Below are 21,992 nucleotides of genomic sequence, written 5' to 3'. Positions count from 1 at the left end.
ATGAAAAAGTGTAATCTATATATTACATGCCAGAATTACAGCACATACTAACCTGGTTCTGCTATTAGTCAAAAATTGCAAATTCCTTATGGATTACAACCAGAATACAAACACAAAACATAACAGACAATTATTTACACATTTTAACTAGTCTGCATGTGTAACTTCTGCTGAATGATTGCAAACTGGAATTCTGGAAAAAGCATGATCATGTGCTCAAAGTGCTGTATTATTACTTAACTCTCATTCTTTAGAGTTTGTAAAGCAGTGATGATTTGTTCTTATTTTCGGACCTGACATGTTTTGAAGTTTCAAATGATCCATCTGCTCTCAAATTTTCCATCATAATGTCCACAACTTACTCTGTAAAAGTGTTTCCCTTAACATATGGTACAATTTTGTTTAAAAGTATAGACTAGTCCACTAACTAATAAGCTTCTGTTTTCTTGGAAATGGGTCATATACAGTTGTTATAAATAGCAAATAAGAAAAGTACTCTTAAGCTATTCTTAAGCAACAGTCATCATTTTAAGAATATTCTCAAATTTATTTAAGTGGAATTAAAGAGATGATAATAAAAATGACAAAAACAAGTTCCTATTACTTTATGTATATTAAATTTTTTAATGAACCACAAAAGCATAATCCATACTGACAAAAGTAAAACAATTTGGTGGAAAAAAATGTGTGACAATTATGACAAAAGCATTATGGTTGACATGTATGAAACTATTGACTGCTGGACTTGAAAATCAAACATAATCATAATGGCTCCCATCTTATAAAGCCACATCGCCTGCACTTGAAATCTGACTTGAATCAATACTGTGCATGTTGAATATGTCATCTACAAAGTAGTTTTATTCATTGCAACTTAAGAGTCTGAAAATAATATGAATGTTCTGGAAGCAAAGGTTACATAATCAAACATGCAAACATACAATGAAAATGATGATCAAGTAATAAAAAGCATCCGATATACATACAGCTTGTAAATAAGCATTTCAAACAGCTGGACTTCAAAAACTTGAAGTTAATGTTATCTAGTCTATTGCATGCAAGAACAAATTCAAAGTGAAATGTTCTCAATATCTTCTATACAGATCAACACCCATCATTTGTCAATTGAAACAAGTCCTCTTCCATAACACTGTTTTGACAAATGAACAGGATTTATAAACTTAATTGACAGTCTAACTCTACAGAAGCAGAATTTGCAGAACAAAATGTGCTGAATATAAAGTCAATCAAGTGTCTCAACTAGTAATTTTCCAAGCGCCACCAGCTGCAAGTCAAATGTTTATTCCTTAATCAAACTGACCAGTGACCTTAATGTGTAAATCATTACATAATGATGCCTTGGTTGCCAAGGTTGTCTGAACATGAAGTTACAAGGTACACTGCCTTATGGTCAGAGACTTAGTAGCATTTTTACTACCTACTGTAGTATTCACAAATTCAAATTGTATTGATTTAAGTTTATACAACTCCATCAGCAGTATGCATCTAATATTGGATTCTTGACCAATGTTATTGCTGGCTTGCTGAGTGTTACATGATTAAAGCAAGGCTCAATTTCTACCACACAGATAGTTGGTGCAGCTCTGACACATTCTTGATGACCACTGTGCAACATGTACAATTTCTAACTGTATTAACTTCATCAATTTTTCAACTATTTTACTTAAAATTTTCATTTTATACCAAGATATAAATTTTAACTTTCAATTAAAGTTCAAACCATATAAAGACTTTGCTTTATATCAATTGATAAAAAGGCAGAGCTATATGATCAATCCATTTCAGTAAAAGTTCCAATATTTACAAAAAAATATTCTCTAATAAAGTAGTAATACAAGTCAACAAAAATATGATTTTACACAATGATATGCTAATGAGTAAGCATGGTTAGTTCTTCTTTGACTGTTCCTCGATTTCAATGCAGGTTTTAATTTTATGGATTTATTAAAATTCATAAAACAAAAAAATTAAATCTCCAACAAATGTCTTGTTCAAGAAACCTTTTAAAGGATTCCACTTAATACAGGTGTGAAAGCACAAGTCCAGAATGCTGCTTTGTCTATGAGAACTTTGCCTTTGAGAAATCCATCTCTGGATGTGCAGCCATGAAACTGAAAAGATGAAATAATAAAGGATGAGTATATTTTGGTAAAGCTTGGTAAGTGCAACTTGCTAATTTTTTTTACTTATAGGCAACAAAATATACCATCTAGTGAATTTTTGTGACAAAATGTTTGGCTATTTAAAGTTGTATATACAGTCTTGGGTTTAGGGTGGAGAAATTCAAAAGCATCATGAGAGGAAGCCACAAACTTCGATATAAAATGCGCTGGAATACATCTATAGTTAAATAAACTAATCCTCCATTCATATTGACAAATGCATCGTAACAGTGCATTTTTACATCATAATCTGCTCATGCAGACACATGGTTCAGGTACTGTATGCTGTGATACACTCAGTCATGCATCCAAGTTAGCTACAATCGATCAACCACTGAAGGCAGGAACAAGAATGGATAGAATCAGCCAAATGATCTTTTCCTTTTTCTTAGTACCCTATACACAGTTTTGCTGAATATTCTAAGAAAACTGATTACCTTTAAATCACCGATTGTTCTGTATAAATACTAATGATACATAAAAAATCGGTCTCAATGTTCATCAACTATTTTATGTTATTGCCACAAATAACAAACCCGCATCTGTTTGGTCTTCGAAAGTTTGCATTTAGCGGTGACTTCAGTAACACATGCACCCTTCATCAAGGTAAGCTGACTACAATCTTTGATTAAAACACAGCACCTTTCATTGAAGGAAGTCAATACCAAACTTAAATAAAAGTAATAGAATCTCATCAATTTTTGTATTTTCCAAAGTGATTGGAAAACTTTTATTGTGCTATGAAAGTTTCTACTTAGCTGGGAAAAACGTTTATGCTTATGATCGCTACCAAAGGTGGCATAAAATGCAAACTAAATTTAAAATCTTTTGAAGCGATAGCCGTCACAAATATGCTTGTAAAACTTTTTAATTTGTTCACATTTTCGTTTCCCTATTAACAGCCTCATCCCCTTGGTAGCCTCAACATGAAGATAGTTGTCTCCAGTTGACCAAACTCTAGGCCATGTAAATGTATCATGTAAACAACTATAAAGCTATGTCCTACTGGTAACAACGAATACCTTCATGAATTGTTTAGTGACACGTTTGTTGACAATGGGATATAAATCATAAGACTAACATTTAAAAAAAAATAATTAGTTATTTGTTTTCTAAATGGATGTGAATAATGTATACATTTTCTAACATGTGATTCATACTCGAATTCGTGGATTTTTCAAATGCAAGTACAGTACATGATCTATTATGGATTCTTTTACACAATGGTAAGTTGTCAATACACACATGTAGCTCAGACTAGTTTTGTGTTTGATTAATCAAAATTTCTATCGTTTATTTTCTTTCAGTGTAAATCCTACTCACTGACAACAGGTACCTTGTATAAATTTCACTTGTATGTGAAATTTGATTTTTTTTGGTACCTCCACCCCCAAAACTTATCTCAACATCTGCTTAAGTAGAAAAAATTACCTTGGTCACAGGGATATCGAGATAAATGGGTGGTACAATATTATGAAATGGTGACAAAATAAAGAGGCTGGCAATTTTTTGGCAACACTTTATTAATGCCAGTGCCATCTCTGTGGCAGGTCTATGAAATTAGCAAAGGCTATGCTGCATTCTCTGGAAACAGTTGCAACAGAATAAAAAGACAGAAATTTAAAGCCCAAGTGACCATTCTAAAACTGGTTAAATCCCACCAGTATCTTTATCATCCTTAACAAAAGCCAAATTCAATAAAATACTCAGGCATTTTTATTTGCTGTTTAGACTTTAATGCTTTAACACTGCTTTTTCGTGAAAGTAAATCAGTCTACCAATTAGTGAGTCTAAAAGCAAAATCAGGAAAAAAATTATTAAAATTATTTTCTTTAAGACCAATTTAGGTTGCATTAACAGTTGATTGACCTAATTAGTGTATCTCTTCAACAGTTTTTAGTTTTGCGATGGAAATGAAAAGACAACTAGTCTAATGTATGTACCTAGTTTTATAGAGATATCCTAAATGGTTTTGGATCTATGCTCTGGGAATGAACATGCTTGCAGAAAGACATATGTACAAATGGATAACTATATTACCCGGTGTTACATACCAGGGCATACAAAAATGTTTATTACACTTCTATGAACACATGTATTCACAAACTTGTACATAATAAGTGATCACTCACTTTTTGAGAATATCTCTCTTTTTCTGTTCTTCTGATGTAGGAAGCCCCATCTCTCTTTGTCTCTGATCATACATCATCTTTTCCACCATCGATCTGGTTTCTCCATCCAGGTCAGATAGCTGGCAAAAATATATGAATATCAGTCTAATTTGGAGATTTTCATAACTTAATAGTTTAGTATACATTCTATTTTGGTATTTTAGGAACCACAGAAGCTCAATGGTAAGTATGCAGGACTGGCAACTGAAACAGTACAAGTTCGAGTTCTTCCACTGGATCAACCCAGTTCAGCCATTTCAGTTGATACTTGAGCAAGGTACTTCACTCCAACTGCCATGACACCTAAATTACCAACTGTAAAACACCAAACCAAACCATTTTACATTTTAAAAGCATAAACAAGGTCCTGAAACTTTGATATCACAATAGAATCTTGAGTTTCAATCGTTAAATGTGAGAATACTCATATGTTGTCAAAGTAATTGACTAAACAGTAGGAGCAAAAAAAAATCAACAATTTTTTCTAGTAAAATGTTTCTTCGATAATACTTACCCACCCATAATACCTTAGGAGAACTACTACCTCACAAATCCAGCCCTTCCAGGTCAAAATGTGTTAACTAAATAGCTAAAAGTAATCTGCCCACCTCGATGGCAGAATGATCTCTCCTTGATACCAGGATTGGTCAGTTACTACTGGAGCTGAATAAATCCCCTTACCCCAGAAAGACCATCTCCATTCCCCTAAGGTGTGCAAGACAGCTTCTAGATAATGTGACTGGAAAACAGATCCCACAGGTCAGGAGCAGCTTCAAATGGGAAATATTTCCCCTCCTGCAAATCCAACAGCGGCTGTGAATCTGGGATGGTAGGTCTAATTGTGCTAACTGTTTCTCATCGGAAGTTAGCTATTGCAGTATGAATGCCTACATTGGTATCAAGTGCTTTTATGTGCTCCACTGAGAATATATTTCATTGCCTTTGTATGCCTCTATGGTGGATGGCCACCTCCCTTCAGGGATTCTCCACTACTATTGTGAGAACTGTTTGTATGTTAATAAGATCAGATGATGCTGGTTCAGCAACTTTTGGTTCAGATAAAACAACTGCCATCATGTTTGCTTAACACAGATGAAAGAAAACTGTAACAGTTGTCATCAGAGACTGATTCATGTTAAAAACTTGCTGTTTTATTATACTGCGAATAAAATGCATATTATGACCAAAAATACATGTTTTATTTTCCGCCCCATTTAAAAGGCACAAAATTTACAAATCAAACTGATTTTGAAGCCAAACTACTGATACAATTTTTCAATCTACTGATTTGATGTCCTGTTACAGTCAAATGTATGATGTATCTTTCCCACATCAAATGCTAGTTCTAAAACCAGAAATAGATCAGGCAATAGAGGATCAACATTATAGCAAAGAAAAAAGCCATACCACACAGATACAGCACAAGATTTTGAAGTTTCTTTTTTTATTATACATAAAGAAATAATGAAAAGTTAAGGAGAAAAAAACCTAATAGAAAACAAAAGAAATACTTGTATCTATACATAAATACATATGAAATACTTTTAAGTATAGATTCAGTTAATTTGTCTTGTTCTTAACTTTTCATTGCTTTTCCGGTCCAAATATGGTCTTAGTTGTTTATGAACTTTTTAAAATAATTTTTAGTTTCATTATGGATTAAAATGACTAAGCATATAAGACTAAACAGTTGCTGTTAACTTTAATATGGTGAGGCTAGTCCTACCTCCCACCCCAACTCCATCACAAAGCTTCACATCCTGCTGCCATCAAAAATCAAACGTCCAACAAAAAAAAAAACTTTGTGGGTATGTAAGTATATGATCCATACCTTTGAATTCTCTGGTTCGACTTTCTTGGTGTTGATTTCTGGATCGGTTGTAACAAGTCTGGACCACCACTCCATCTTGTTTACCTGCAGTGTAGCATAAAGAATAAGACCATTAATTTTATAAACTTTTTCACATACTTTTTTTCCAAAGGCTTGAAAGTCTGTGAAACACATTAGGAATTTTATAGCTGTCAATTCCATCAGCAATATTTCTTACATGCATAATAAGTTACCCGCACAAAGAAATCCACTCACATTTTAACAGGTTAAAAGACACACAGACCTGTCATGATCCTTCTAAAATGTGGACCAAGACACATCTGAATGTGCATATACCTCTGTCCCAGATTTGACACATTAAATGGCAATGGCATGGTTTTTTATAATCATATTATTTACAACAAGCAAATTACAACTCAAACCAAGTATAAAAATTGACTATGACATCCAACAACTCAGCAAAGCATAAAAAATTACCTCATTCGTTTCTAGTTTATTGCGAAGGTAAAGTTGGTGAATTATTTTGTAATGGGAGGGGATACAAAGTCAAACTATCATCATCAAAAACCAAACTCTGTTTATCTGACTCAACCATGGATACTACATATCTCTAAATTTAGTCCAGATCAGCCAGGTTGGTTAGTGAGTGGCCTCATATATATAAACCACTAGCAATAAAAGATGTCTCTTTTGTATTTCAAATGAAATAATTACAAAGACAAGCATAAAGCATAAATATCACTAAGCTTGGAGTAAACTGCCTCAATATCTATCCTCAAATGTCACCAAAATCCACCTCTGAATGCAGCTGAAACCCTTTCTCAACAACAGGGCTACCAGCTAGTGAGAATGAGACAATCTTCCAAATGTAACAGAAGGGGACATAAAGTTTAACTTTGGTGGTCAGGAACCAAGCTAGGTTCATCAGTCTCAGGCACACACAGTACTTGACAAAAAGATCCATTAAGTGACCACATATACCTAAACTGTTACAATTACACAACTTCTTTTAAACATTGTCATATGAAATGAAAAGACAAGCAAAATCATCAGTTTTTTCATTCAGGAGTAATTGTGTCTTGTTGGTTTAATGCCATTTTTTAGCATATGATATGCTATACATGGAGGCCAGTATATTTGGTGAAGAAGACACTGGGAAGAACCACCGATCCATGGGAAGGTACTAGCAAACTTTCTCACACACCCATGTTGACTGAGTCGAGACTCAAAACCACATGGTCATAGGTGAGATGTCTGTGATCTGTAAAGGTCAGAGTCTTAGACAACCCAGCTACCCAGGGCCCCTGACTTAAGTGAGAAGTATTCCTGAAATTAACCTTGTATAAAAATAATTCTAAACAATATATTTTTATATGAAGATCTAAATGCTATTTTCCTTTTCTTTTTTTAATTCAGTTATTCTCTACGTTTATTTGCCGCTAAAGTGATTACAAAGACTTGTTGGAGGGCAGAGGATGAATTCCGTCTATTCAAGTTCTTGTTTTGCTTTAATCAAAGAAACAAGCAAGGCAACAAATACATAAATCTGGAATTGTTCAAAACACTTATAACATTAACTTGTCTATCTTACCTATGTTGAGATATTAATTATTGCCTGTATTCAACATGATCAACAACTGTTTTACTAGCCCAGCATAAAATCCTAAAACCCAGTTCTCTTACCTTTTCCAGTGAGATGATTAAGTCTTTCTTTTCTTGGATACACCATGTAGAGTCCTCCACCTTTATATCATTATGGAGTTCCCCATCTAACACAAGAGGATGTCCTTTTAATCCTGCCTTTATGTGCTGGTAAAAGAATTTCAAATGAAGTTTAGTTGCAATGGTAGAAATGTTGTAAAAAATTTTTTTTACATATCATGAAGACAAAGGTAAACAATAATTAAATTATGAACATTAAGACAGAGCTGTAAAATTACTGGACAGACATAGAAAGTGACCAAACATCATCAGCCTATCCCAAAGGGCATCAGAGGAATAGTACAGAAAAGGGATATATACAAATCTATAAGGACCTTGACCATGAAGATAAAAGCATCAGTGTAATACAGGAGATGACATAAAGTGTACCAATGTTTATTCCTTTATCTCAGACAGTTTCTATAATGTACAATGGAAACACAAAGTCCATAAATGTTGACCACTAACCTCAACATCCTGTGACAATATAAAAGTGTAATGAACTAAATCCACTAATCTTCAACAGCCCTCAAGTTAGAAAGCAGAAAGGCAACTGAACTCTAATACTGACATATAACTGGTGTCTGTACATTATTGTATATATCTGATTTAATTTATATTTGATTTGTTTGTTTGTAAGTTTTAATTTTTTTATTCCATCAAATGCTATTGTAATGTAACTTTACTTACTGGATTAAAGTTCAGTTCTGACTGATTTTTTAAATATTTCTGACTTTTTAAAAACTTTGTACCTAATGCTGACCTTAATTTAGAAACAGAGATAGTTTGTAGTAAACAACTTTTTAAATTATTTTTTTTCTTTCTCACAGTAAGATTCATAAAGTAGAATCAAGGCCATACTTGGACTACATGTTAGATAATATGTATTAATTAGGCTTTTCCAGAGGATTGACCCACGTCCAGGCATCTGTTTTGCATTGCAACTATATTTATTGTTGATATTTTGAGAAATAATAGTCATACTTGCCTTAACAATGGAGACATCCAGGTGTTTTATGTTGTGACCAGTTTTGGGGCTAACTATTTTACATAATTTTAAAGAAAAATGATTTTTTCCCCCCTGGAAATACTAGTACCCTAAATTAATTCTTGTGCAAAGACATTTATCGAAATTTATACAGAATTCAAACTGAAATATTATTTTTTGTGATTCAACAAGAGACTGTTGACATTGCAACACTTCACTGGTTACAACTGACGTCATCGTCTTCCATTTTGGATCCAATCGAGACTTGAACTCAGATTCATTTAGGACTTTTTACTAATAGGACTTGTAATTTTTAATTCTTGGTTTAATTTTGGATTTGATTCATAAAACCTAAGTTCTTTTTCTCATTTTTAACTTGCTTTTATAGGAAAATAATGTTAAATTTTACAAAGCTTGTTGTCTTCCCTTTTTTCTTGTTACTTTTGTAATAAACATGCCTCATTTTTTTATTATTAGGAAAAAAAGAAAAGGAAGATGACATTCCAGTCCTTTTAGTTCTTTCTGGTTTCAAAAGTTTGTGATTCGATATAAAGGTCATTTACAAAGTCTTAGGAATTTTTCTGTGTTGGTCCAAGGATTTAAAACCTTTTACCATAATGTATGCGTGCTAAAAAAAAGGACAATGATCTCAGTTTTTCTACATACAGCATGGGGTCAGGCAGTGACCCCCTTTCCCATATACATTCATAATAGTTCTAGAGTTATTTGGTGCTGCGCTAAAAACAATCCAGCATAAATATAAACAGCTCTGAATATCTAATATGTCAATATGCTGATGATTCGACTCTCTTATTAGCTGATGATGCCATTTCCATCAACAGTGCTTTGAATATTCAATATAGCTTCTTCTGTTGCTCTAAATTGGGGGTGAATTTTGACAAAACCTAGGTCATATGGTTTGGTGTAAAAAGGAGTTGTGGTAAAGAATTAAGAAGAACAAAACATATAACCTGGAATCACCCTGGCTATTTCACACCTCATGGAATTATTTCTAATCAGTGACTATCAAGATGGTTGGCTGAAGATCCCACACAATCTTTTTCTCATTGAGTTAAGATCATATGGATAAAAAACAATTAATTTGATCTACCGAACCATTCACCACGGAAACTTCTTATAGACAAACTTGAAGAGTGGAGAGAGAACATATTTACTTTTTAAAGAAAGAAGGACTCCACATAGATTCACATAGCTTTAGCAGGTTTTTTTTTCAAGTGTATTTGGCACAGCTGGAATGAGATGACTATCTCAACACCTAAACAAATTTTATCAATGCCACTATGGTATAACAAGTATATCATGACAAATCATAATGCATTCTTTCTGAAGAAATGGTGTTAAGAGTCTGTATTTCTTAATAATGACATACTTAAGGAAGTTGGCAAGTTCCTTCCATACGAGTTCATACAAAAATTTAAGATCAATATCACTTTTGTAGATTTCTATGGAGTTCTTGAAGTAATACCGGAAATCATGGAAAAACATAAATATAAATCATCTGGACAAAACTGTAAAATCATTTTATACATTATATATGAGGAAAAACAAAAGATTTCTGTTCAAATGGAAACTAAATAGAACTCTGTTATAAATCAAAATTACTCACAAGAAAGTCGGGAATCATTATTTTCCTTCTCTTCTCAACTATTGAGGATACAGGTCCACAGAGTTTTCAACACAAAGTTCTCCACAGAATTCTCTATACTGATAGTAGAGTGTTTAAAATGAAAATTTCTGAATCGTGTACTTCTTGTAATGAAGCTGAAGATTGTTTAAAATGAAAACCTCGGAATCATCATTATTTACTTTTTGTGATAAAGCTGAAGCTGAAGAGACAATGCTTTATTCATTTTTTATGTCCTTTTGTGAAAACAGTATTCAGAAATTTTAGGTCGCTTCTGAGGGTCAAATGTCATACTGAGTTAGATTTAACGAAAGATACCATATTATCTGGAATTAGATAACCACAGGAATTGGAGATCATCAAAGTATGCTTGATTCTGATATAAGTACACATATACTTGTAGAATTAAAAATTTCATTGCAAGTTTTGTGGCTTGCATAGAACAAATCAAACTTTTATTTATACCTATTTATTTATATAACTTGACCAAATTAAAAAAAAAAAGTATTGACCCACGATCTTGTGTACAAAACCCTGAAATCAATGAAAACGGGGGAATGTGAGATGCTGGCATGTCGATTACTTATATCAAACAGTATGTGGTATGCAACACCTTTTCATGATTATATACAGCTAAAGCAAGTTTCATCTCCGATGGCTCTAAAAATATAGAGTGGAAAAGATTATGTAATGACAACACATCACAACCATGATGTTGGCCTTGGAGATAAGACTGCAACGTAGTAAATAACACACACAGGAATGACGACTAAACGTATCAAGTTACATCCTATAATCTCTAACAGCTCTTTAGTTACAGAGTTGAACAGAAAGTATGATGGAAAACTTAAAACACTGAGCCATTACCCTGATGATATGAACCCCAAGACAGTTCACATCACACCATCTTAAGATGTCATATTCAAGTATATGTTCTATCCCTTAATTTTAAAAGGCACTAAAATAATAAAGTGGACAGGAAAGTATAAAAGAAAATGTAAAATACTAAGCCTTAACCTTGGCCTGCAAGATAGAATGCCAACTGGCAAGATGACAAACCATTTTTATCCATGATGAACAGAAGATAAAATAATTTTTGTTATCACAAATGGCTCTGAAAATAAAAAGCTGAAAGGAAAGTGTGATGGAAAATTAAACTGAACTGTGACCCTGATCTTCAAGAGAGGAATCCTACTGTGCCATACAACAAACCTTTTAGCGTAAGTATACGACATTCCATCCATTAATTGTAAATGTGAGCATTGGTAGTCCAGTCGGTGTTGTTGCAATCATAATTCAAGGGTTATTCATTCATTACCTCCCCAGGCCAGACCTGGCAGGTTAACTTGGTGTGTCTATGGGAAAAACACTTAGCTTTCATTTCAACAGTGTGTTACAAGCGCTGGTTAAAAGAAACACACACACAAAAATACAATTTGTGATATCCTAAAAAAAGGAAAGTGAAAAAGTAAACTCAAAATATTAGTCCTGACCTTGATGATAGGCCACCTAATGTGACATGTAAAAAAACATGCACTGATGTACAAATATACAGTTTCATAATTATTTTCAAATGGTTTTAAAGTCACAGAGCAGAAAGGAAAGTGTGATGTAAAATACTTAACCATGACCTGACCTTGTTATTGTGATGATGTACAATTACTCAAAGTTTTATGCCTTAATCTTAAATGACCTGACAGTTACAATGTTGAAAGGGAAAGTGTCATGGAAATAATAAAATACTGAGCTGGGACCTTAACCGTAAAGATAGGACCCTCAACAGTGATGGTGTTATCCAATACATAGCTCTATTACCTTATCTCCAAGGGCTTTAAAGTTATAGAACCAGTGAGAAAAGTTGATGGAAATGACCTTGACCTAGAATACTTGATAACAAAACTTTCAAGATGGATGTCAGTGGCCATATGAGACATCAGATCAGCACCATTTTCATTTAAGACTAACCAGGCTTCACATGATGTCTATTAGTAAAAAAACCCATATTTATATATCCACCCAAAGAGAGTGTGTGTGTGTGTGTGGGGGGGGGATTTTTTGTTGTTCTAGGGTTTAACGCCATTTTTCAGCACAAGATAGGCTATACATGGCGGCCAGTATAACTGGTGGAGGAAGAACCCTGGAAAACCCAGGGAAGAACCACCGACCCATGAGAAGCTACTGGCAGGCTTTCCCATGTACCCACGCTAGCCAAACATTGGACTCGAACCCACGCAGACAGAGGTGAGATGGCAGTGATCCGGAACGGTGAGCGCTTTAGACCACTCGGGGCCCCCTCTGTGTGTGGGTGGGAGTAGCAATAAGATTTTCAAGATGATTACCTGGGTGGCATACTGAATATCAGATTGACACCATCTTCATTTAGGACCAATCAAAAGTCTTTCAGAGAAAACCATATTGATATGACCATCCATTCTAGAGGAAGATAACAAGATTTCCATAATGGCTGTAGTGTCAGGCCATATTGGATGTCTAAGAAGGACCATTTTCATTGAGGAACAACCACACCTTGAGATGAATGGAAGTGTAAAGATTAAATGTAGTCCTCCAAGTAGTTTAAGAGGCTACTGATAACAAACTTATTTAAGCTAACAGATGGATAGACATCAGATGATTGACAAAGGACAAAAGGATATCATATAAGGTCTTTCGGACATGACCAGTGACAAGCTGGTCAATCTCTAGTAAAATCTTGTCCAGTTTCACCACATTTCCTAAAAGAATCATCTATCAAGTTATTTCCAAATTTATATAAAGATTATTACTGACAATATTTATCGGATTTCTTGGCTGATGATTAAACTCAAATTTGGAAACCAACAAGTGTTTCTGTCAGTATGCATTAGTTTATTATCTCAATTCTGCATATAAAAAACTTGTTTATACAAAGATACAGAAGATATATTTGTACCCACAAAAAAGCCACATAGGTTACGGCTTTTGTTAAACATGTCATAGCTATATGCATTGGCAAAATACTTCTTTATATATAATTTGCAATACATACCACTAGAAACCAATTTTATTTTTAAATATCACAAGATAATTTCCATCTGTTTCTCAGTCAATATTACAAGTCAGAATTCATTTTTTACAAATTAGCTTAACTTTTATAGTGTTTGGATTTATGACAACAAAAGAAACATTTCATTAATCAGTTGAGTTGTTTTTTTTAAACACGGAAGCTGAAATATATTTATATCTTTTATCTAAGTGCCTACTGTAATATGCAACATGTGAAGATCAGTATAGTAATGTCACGTCACATGTCTACGTCCTGTTTAATAGTCGTCTATATAGACAACTGAAAATTTGTCTGCAGAGATCATGTTCCTTTCTTTAGTCACAACGACTTAGACCTTTTACCTTTTCACTAAAACATCAATAGACTTCTTCCTTACTCCATAAGTTATGCCATCCACAGCTTGGTCTTGTTTTGTGATGCAGAATTAATGTTCTTGAGCAGAAAAATCTGACTTCTTTCAAAGTCATAGTGATATTGACCTCTGACCTCAAAATCAAAAGACGTTTCCCCTTACAAGAAGTGCAAGACATCAAGAAAGATTGGTCCATGTTTATGATGTAGAACTAATATTATTATGCAAAAACCATTTTTCTTTCAGTCACAATGAGTTTTGACCTTTTGCCTCAGAAATTAAAAGTGCAAGCCATCCATAAAGTTAGGTAACCATAAATGATGAACAATTTACTGTGTGGAAACCGTTTTTCTTCTTCTGCTTAGCGAACCTGATATTTGACTTTCTGACACCAAATTCTGTAACCTTCTTCCTTGTCTCAAGCGAGTAAATGCAGATGATGAACTTGAGTTATTGTGTACATACCATTTTTCTTCTTCAGTAACCTTGACCTCTGAGCTTATGACCCCACAATGGATAAGGTTTACTTCATTCCAAGTGCAAGCCATCCATTAAGTTTTGTAACTGTTGATGGTAAACTATTTGATTTACTGTGGTGGTGGGGGGGAATAACAGAGATGGATGGACTTCACACATAACACAACTCCACCTTATGATAAGTGGATACAGAAATGATTTGTTATGTCAAAACCAATGAAGCAGATGCAGTGTTCTTTGTGTTTGATGCAGTAGTGGTAAATTTATAAATAGCAAAATAAAATGTCACCGTAAGATGAAAACCGCACCCTTTTATCTATCTGCACAACCACGTCCTTTGCTTTCAATGCGAAGGGAATCTTAAATGGAATTCTAACCTGTAAAAATAGAAAATTATGAAAATTGACATTCAAATTTTTAAGTGCTATTACAGGACAGAGATTCCATCCCCCTACCAGGTCACACTTCTGCAGCAGGAATGTCACCTTGTAAGAGGGATGGTCTTTCAAGAAGAGGATCAGATAGATGTGAAAATAAATTACATATAAAGTAAGAAAGGAGTAACTAATATTTTAATAATTTATTCAATCTTTCAATTTAAATGTCTTATCAGTGTTATGAAATCAATGTGATAAAAAATATTAATGTTATTAAAATTAATAATGAATATCATCAATCATGATGAAAAACCATCTGAAAACCTCGTCAATAAAATCAGGGTACAAACAATACACTCAGTTATCATTCTTCATCCATTCCAATGACTGTAAAATGTACAGATGAATATGATTATTCTAATCCTTTTGATGTCAAATTTCTATGCAATGATCATACAGGTCTCCTTTGTTTAATTGAATTGTGTTTACTTTTACATCAAAACTGATAACGTCTAATGACATTTTGCCCTTTTTTTGCAACAACTTAGTTCTTCAAAAGCCACAGTCAAATTAATAAGCAGCTGTTACTCGAAATCCCCCATGGTTAAGAAGGAAGTGTGCTTGTCATGAGATTGACTGGTTCTAGTCTGGTTAAGAAGGAAGTGTGCTTGTCATGAGATTGACTGGTTCTAGTCTGGTAACCTTCAAATTCGTTTCATAATGAGAGAGAGAGAGAGACTGTGCTTTTCATTTTCATAATTACTGATGTTAAAAATAGCCAGTAATTATCAAAATGTCTAAACTAGATATCTAACACACAGCAGAAAAGATAATTGGATAATTTACCTCTTTGTATAGATTAAAGTTAAGTACTTTATAGCTCTTTTACACCTAATGTCAATGTGCTGAATTTACAAATCCCCAGAAATGAGTGAGATTTCCATCTGTAAATCCCATTATGTGACTACATGTGAGGGATAATTTTGAAATGTTATGCACCAATTGTTGGGTGCTGGCCCACTGGAGTGATGGATGTTCCAGATGGTTACTTTTAAACAAAAATTCATCAGTGCCATGGGACTATGGCTATAAAAAGTAAGTGGTTACTGGTTGTGTGGATGCATCCAAAGGAGGGAACACTGAAATTTTCAATGATGCTTATACAAGTTTACTATTGCTGATCAACTACATGCATCACAATCCAAAATGGCTTCCCTGGCAGAGTACATTTACACAAGTTTTTAATAATTACATGCCATTTTCCCCCATTAATACAAACAGCATGCATTCAACTGACCCTCAAAGGGTCAAAGTCATCATAATTTGAAAACTGTTGCCATGTCATCAAATGGTTCTTTCGTGCGGGGGTGCACAGGCTTCATTCTCCCATCTTCAGTTCTGCTCAATAACTATTTCATTAATTTGGCCTGAACATTGCATTCAACTTTATAAAAAGTTTCCTCTGAAGAATTCTTATATTATTATCACAGAAATAAAAGATTTATAATTACAACATTGACAATGGCAGCATGTAATTGCCCAAAGGAGTTAAGAGTTATACCAACTCCTGGCTACTCTTCCTGGGGACCAAACTTGTATATAATGAAAACTTTTTGAACTTTTGAGGGTGAATGGAATGCAGTGTCCACATTAACAAAGAAAAACAAAATATACAATTACAGAAGCCCATGTAAAAAGAACTATTAAATGTCTGTCAGTGCATTTATAGAAAAGCAAATGTTTGACAAACAACATTACTTTTGTTGCAATGCCATTTGATAACTACTAATGATGCAGATGTTTTTTCTAACATGCCATTGATATTAGGTCATATATGTATACTGTCCATATATTATAATGGTGAATTCAACCAGTACAAATATTCTATTAGGACAAGTTTTGGATGAGTGAAATAACACTACGAGAAGACAAAGTCACCATGGGCTAAATAATCAAACTCACCCTGAATTATTTGCCACTGATCCACATGATGCTATTTTAAATACACGATTACCATTCTGATGACCAAGACTCTGTCAGGTATCATTTTGATTGTTGTTGTTGTGGGGTTTAACGCCATTTTTCAGCACACGATAGGCTATACATGGCGGCCAGTATTAATGGTGGAGGAAGAACCCGGGAAAACCCCGGAAAGAACCACCGACCACAAGAAGCTGCTGGCAAGCTTTCTCACATACCCACATTGGCTGAATCCGAGACTCGAACCCGCACAGACAGAGGTGAGATGGCAGTGATCTGTAACGGTGAGCGCTTTAGGCCACTCGGGGGCCCCCCGGTATCATTTTGAAGAAGAAAAAATTCCTGTTCACACAATCCCACTGAATATTTTCATAAGAAATAAAAATATCCTAATTAAATTTTTATTTCGAGCTCTGAATAGATTTACATGAGGGTCATTACAGTACTAACCCATCTAATTCAGTGTCTACCATATGGAAATCCATAAAAGCCCCTCTAAGTTTTGTTCCTATTTATTACATACATTCCTCTCCCCAATCCTTGTGCTGAAGCTTGGCAACTAAATATCCAAAAATGTCACCATAACAGCAATTTCTGTCTACTTGTCCTTCTATCCCCATTTGGGAAGCCCAAGTGAAGGGGACCATAAAAACTGTACCCTGCTTGCCAATTGTTACATTCCAGCTGTTTAGAATATATGGATAGACAGATGAAGGCTATCACAATATACTATTAATACTATGGGAATCTTGATATTAAATGTATTAATTAGGCTTAAGTCATTGAGAAAACTTTTCCCCTTACTTCTGTCTCGTTTAATGTCTGTGTCCATGAGTAGTTTGGCAGATCAGCTCCATTGCCAGCATTAGGCTTCAATTTTCCTTTGTCTTTCTCGTCCTCTTCTTCGTCTTCAGCTGACTGTAAATACAAAAATTCAACATTGTCAAATACACATTAAATTGTTGGCAAGACATTATATAGTGCAATACATGGCTGACATGTCTAACAGCTACATGTAAGAGAAGTTGGTCAAGAAATCTGCGTCTAGACAATACTTTGCTATATAAACTTCCTCCAAAGCTGTTGACTGCATGTAATGAAAACAACCATTCCAAACCATCTCTATATTTGCTTTCATCCTTCACATCTGATGGTAAGTCAGCATCATTTGTCCAATACTGAAAGGCCTCAATGCCAAGACATTGTCCAGGTTGGTAAAATTCTCTGCTGATATGTTTTTCTATTATTAGTAAAATAATTTTTGGTGATAAGGTTACCCTCAAGAACAGATCATATAAGTCACTTTTACAATGTTGTTAGAAACCAGAACATAATCAATGATTACATAGCTCATATCTACTAAGCTTATAGTAGTCTCAAGCAGACATTACATGCATATCTAGAATATACTGGTACACCAGCACAACCCTGGCTATATAGTTCCCAGCAAGTCTGAATATCCCAAATTATGGGATACAGAAAAAAGCTAATGACAAATAAATCCTTCAAATACAAAGTCAAATGTTTGATGTAAATTGTAATCTTTTAAAAAGCTTAAAACTTTTTTGGTTGGAACATCAACAATGGAATGGAAAGGTATTGCACAGATTTGTTTTCAAGCAGTAAATAAATTGAGACTAAAGTGATCTTGATATCAAAATACTGGCTCCCACAAAATGGAATAAAAAGCACAATAAAAAAAGAACATTCTTTTCTAAAGTATCAAAGAATTATAACAAGAATATTGTGTGACAGTATGCAAGCTAAGAGAATAAAAATTTTTTTAAACAAATTATTGTTAAAAACTGCATCAGAAAATATTACCATATATATATGCTTACAAGTCAAACTGCACTCTGCACAAACCCAGATCAGCTGTTGCATAATGCTCCAGTACAACTGCATTGATGCAGTTCATTAAGGAGTAATCAATAAAACAAACAACGCAGGGCCTATGAATCTGCAGCTGGACTAAACTTATACATGAGTATGTGCGGTCCACTCCCAGATACCAGACTTGACTGGATGAAAGACACAGGCTTTGAATAACCTTGGAGTAACAGCCCATGTTATACTGGAATTATATTAGAAATCTATTTCATAGTTCATGCATCAGTATTTACCTTGATCAGGCACTGCAGCTAAGAATCACATGAAATGCATGCTGTCCACTTTTCTAATCCCTACACTCAATCACATGTATAGTACACAGCTAACCTACTGAAGGTAGCCTATCATACAATATGTACAATGTACAGTCATTGATATGGAAATTTTACACTGGATGTATTCAGGATTTGAAGCGTACTGGTAAGAAAGGGCTTCTTTGTAGGCTCGGATGTACACGATTTAGAAAGATGTACGAGGTCACAATGGTGTGGGAGTAACGGATGTGCATACAATCATCTAGTTTAATGATTCTAGCATGAACAGTACTTGAGAAATATACTTAAACACACACTGCTCACTCAAGTCAGAGACAAATGAGACATTGGTCTCAATGACCTTATTTTATAAGAGTGTAGCATTTATCAAGATGCATCCCACACCAAATTTCATGAATCCATGTATAACATACAGTGTTCAAAAAACCAATGCAGATATGAGATCAATGCCAAAAACGTAACCTAAATCAATAAACTATTATATGTTGGTCAAAGTGACCTCCTTTTGTTGCAAGACTTTGATACAAATAGAGATGCAGCCAATCATTGCCAGAAAAAACAACATAAAATGCAAAATTTAACTTTCATTATTGGCTTCCATTCATGCTAACTCATGACAATCTGACAGCGAACAGTCAATTACCACAAACCATTTGCATACCTGGGTGCTATACTGAAGTAGTTTTGGTTTTAGTTCAGGTCGATTTAATGCCAGAGCAATTAGAATAAAGTGAATTGCCCAAGGACTATGAAGCAGTAATGTATAATAATGACATCACCTAAGGTTTCAGTTGCAACAATTAATGTTACATTACAAGTAGAGTGGATATTTGCTTGAAAAGAGTGAATAACAGGTCTATTTCATCTAATGGGTGAAAATACTTAAGTTTTAAACCCACAAGATGAATTATATCTATGACTCACTTGAAGCAAGTAAATTTTGTTTTTATTTTATCCTCAAATGTATTGGATAGCAATATGTATAACAAATCAATAGATTTCTTGCTGTACCCCTTGCAATAATGTCAACAGTTTACCATTTATGTTTGACTGCTCTGGTGGCCTAGTGGTTAGAGCATCCTCCCCGGATGTGGGAGGCCTGGGTTCAATCCCCGGCCGAGTCATACCAAAGACATAAAAATGGTATGAACAGCTGCCTCACTTGGCGCTCAGCATTAAGATGTTAGTGTTAGGACTGGTCAGCCTGGTGTCAGGATAATGTGACTGGGTTGGACATCTTGCTACATGTCTGCTGGATGATGCCCCAGTGCTAGACATCACTATAAACTACCACACTACAGTGCTGAAAAATTGTTAAAGCTACGTAAAAAATCCAAATCACACACACCATTTATGTTCCGCTGTTTTATGTGTATATTCACACAGGCAATATCAATGGTAACATGATTCACCTTCCTAGCTTAAGAGAAAACAGCATATAAATTTTATAAAAAGATGCATACTAATGGACTTCAACTTGGTTCGTCTGTTCACTAAGCATCCATACTTACAACTAAACTATGCAAGCATCTAAAAATTGCTCAAATTTCATGGGTATAAAGTTAATGATGTAGCAGTGTAAATATTTATTGTATTTCACTCCAGTGAATTATCACAAATATTTCACTTGGCAAATCCAGTAATCCACAGCCTAGCATTAAAAAATGGTTTTGTCTTCCTGCCCGATGATGCATAAATACTGCAGACGTTCTTTAAAGTCCACAATTATTAGTTTGGTTTTTACAAATGGTTGAGATACACAGTCCTGGTTAATCTGTCATATTGTACTTTCATACTTTTGGCTGTTTTCCAGTCTGTCTTCATGGTAACAGCTTACCTTAGCTACCTCTTCACCAGAATCAGGCTTGTTTTCATTTGCACCATTACTGTCTCCTTTGACATCTATCTGCTCTTTTTTCTACAGGTAAATAAAATAAGAATTTTTTTTGGTAAATTCATTTTTTATGATACTTGCTATAAGAAAAGAAAAAGTCGACTGATCCTTTACTGGCTGAAAAGTATATGAAAGAATCTTTGACAAGTCTCTTTATTTCCTCTCCTTTCTTCTTTTCCAACTGCCAAGTACTAAAACTATGATCTCAGATGTTCTCGAAAAATTCCAAAATTCTAAATTTGGTAACAACAGTATTTTCTTTTATGCCAGAGTTATTTGATTCTCAAGATAATTGTTGTTCTAAATTTTCTCTCATGTATTTAGACCCTGAACCTGATACCATCGAATAGATAATTCGACTTGACTCGGACACAACAGCGATAAACATGTAAAGTTTGGTTAAATCAATAATTGCTTTATATATTTATATACACACACAAACACAAAGTATTCCTCTTGGATCATTCAAATGTTCAAGGTATTTTTAAAATAATGCTTATTTCAGGTTGCACCAATGTACCAACTGATTATTATATTTCATATTTGGTACCCCATAGGGGGTGTAAAATACCCCCGAAAATAAAGATACAAAAATTATTACTGTTCATTCTAGCACTGAACGCAAAACATGCCAGCTTACTGAATACCCTGTGCTCATCGACATAGAAGCACAGAATGATCACTTTCATTAATTATTATTATCCTAATTTACTTTTAGCCAATCAAGAAGACATGATAAATAATTATGGATAGTAGGGGGAGATGGAAACAACCATAGTTGAATATTTACCTATACTTCAATATCCATTTATCAAGCATTAATTTGCTGATTATTTCTGAGCTTAAACTGTTCCTTACCTGTGTATGAATATTAGCATATACAGTGCCGAGAAGCCCCTCTCACAGTCACCTATCCAAAGGGGCATATACATAGCTAGCTTAGCGATGGAACAAGTTTGGAAGCTGCTAGCTGCTATTTATGGTTATTACATTCAATTTTCCACAACTCATAGGTATTGTCTTTGGATGCTTCTGCTCCAAAATAAGACTTTTGCCTAACATAAAGGTTTCACTTTCTTGAATCAGTACTTTCCTAACTACTATTGTTACAAGTCTATGCTATTAAAATAAGTAACAGAAAAGAGTGAAGACAACAAGCTTTGTAAAATTTAAGAAATAATGTAT

The 21,992-nt window shown here is 34.2% G+C and overlaps 1 protein-coding gene across 1 annotated transcript in view; it reads right to left on the bottom strand.

Annotated features, from left to right (window-relative positions):
• Positions 1–598: 598 nt before the first annotated feature.
• The window catches only part of LOC149786473 (nuclear migration protein nudC-like), a 51,041-nt gene continuing 29,647 nt past the window's right edge, over positions 599–21,992 (bottom strand). The window contains exons 4-10 of the mRNA XM_089976928.1: positions 20,751–20,831; positions 17,553–17,666; positions 14,700–14,768; positions 7,869–7,994; positions 6,186–6,269; positions 4,316–4,434; positions 599–2,132 (exon numbers count right to left, since the gene is read on the bottom strand). Coding sequence (XP_089833054.1) covers positions 2,081–2,132; positions 4,316–4,434; positions 6,186–6,269; positions 7,869–7,994; positions 14,700–14,768; positions 17,553–17,666; positions 20,751–20,831 — 645 coding nt within the window. The 3' untranslated portion in view covers positions 599–2,080. The remainder of the gene's footprint in view (positions 2,133–4,315; positions 4,435–6,185; positions 6,270–7,868; positions 7,995–14,699; positions 14,769–17,552; positions 17,667–20,750; positions 20,832–21,992) is intronic.

This window comes from Sinohyriopsis cumingii, chromosome 12 (genome assembly GCF_028554795.1).
Source record: "Sinohyriopsis cumingii isolate HCF-2022 chromosome 12, ASM2855479v2, whole genome shotgun sequence".
In the NCBI taxonomy this organism is placed as follows: Eukaryota; Metazoa; Mollusca; class Bivalvia; order Unionida; family Unionidae; genus Sinohyriopsis; species Sinohyriopsis cumingii.
The sequence above is the reverse complement of the archived record's forward strand: the minus strand, read 5'-3'. Positions and strand labels throughout refer to the sequence as shown.